The 738-nt window shown below is 65.2% G+C and overlaps 1 protein-coding gene across 1 annotated transcript in view; it reads left to right on the top strand.

Annotated features, from left to right (window-relative positions):
- The first annotated feature begins 548 nt into the window (after positions 1-548).
- ZNF326 (zinc finger protein 326) overlaps positions 549-738 on the top strand; it is a 33349-nt gene continuing 33159 nt past the window's right edge. The window contains exon 1 of the mRNA XM_019501581.1: positions 549-660. Within this exon, the coding sequence (XP_019357126.1) occupies positions 645-660 (16 nt within the window). The 5' untranslated portion in view covers positions 549-644. The remainder of the gene's footprint in view (positions 661-738) is intronic.

Genomic DNA, 738 nt, shown 5'->3' on the forward strand with positions numbered 1-738 from the left:
AAGGAGGGAGGAGGCCCTGTCCGGTCACTGCTGGCCCAGCCCGGGCCCTGGAAGCAGTAAGGAGACGCCGGGCCGGGCCTGCAGCGCCCCCGCCTGTCTGCACTTTATTGCAAAGGCCTCACAGCTTGGATATCTCCCCCTCACACACCGGGTCACCTCGTGTTTTGGCTATTATGACACCCCTTCCCTCTTCCTTGTCTCTAGCACCCAACTAGAGGAGTATGGTTTCTGGGGCAGCAAGGGGAGGTTTTGCTCTGTTCCTGCTCCAGACGCTATAACCGAGATAAGCCCTAATATTAAGGCTTTTTTTTTTATTTTGCCAGAACCTAACATGGTCGTTGCCAGAATGCAAAATGGCCGCCGGGCGCTCAGCCAGGGGCCGAAACCCGAGAGAGAGAACGATGCAGACGTCCCAGAGGGCGACGCCAACGGCCACTCTCTCGCCTTCCGTATGCCTGACCGACCGCTTTTCTATGGCCGTCGTGACGCGGGTGGACACGTGCCCCCCCCCCCGTGGCCAATCCCCGCCCGCCGTTTCTGGGCGGTCGCTCTCGCGCCCTTCCCAGCCTCGTTGTGGTGGAAGGCGCCATTGAGCCGAGCCGTCGCCGGAGCCTGGAGGGAGCCGCCGCCGCCGGGCCGCCGCCATGGACTACGGGGAGGGTGAGCGCGGGACGCCAGGGGCCGCTCGCCCACCGCCTCCGGCCCTGCAGGCGGCCCCGGCCCACCGGGGGGGTCGCG

This window comes from Gavialis gangeticus, unplaced genomic scaffold (genome assembly GCF_001723915.1).
Source record: "Gavialis gangeticus isolate Ggan-Ray unplaced genomic scaffold, GavGan_comp1, whole genome shotgun sequence".
NCBI classification, from domain to species: Eukaryota; Metazoa; Chordata; order Crocodylia; family Gavialidae; genus Gavialis; species Gavialis gangeticus.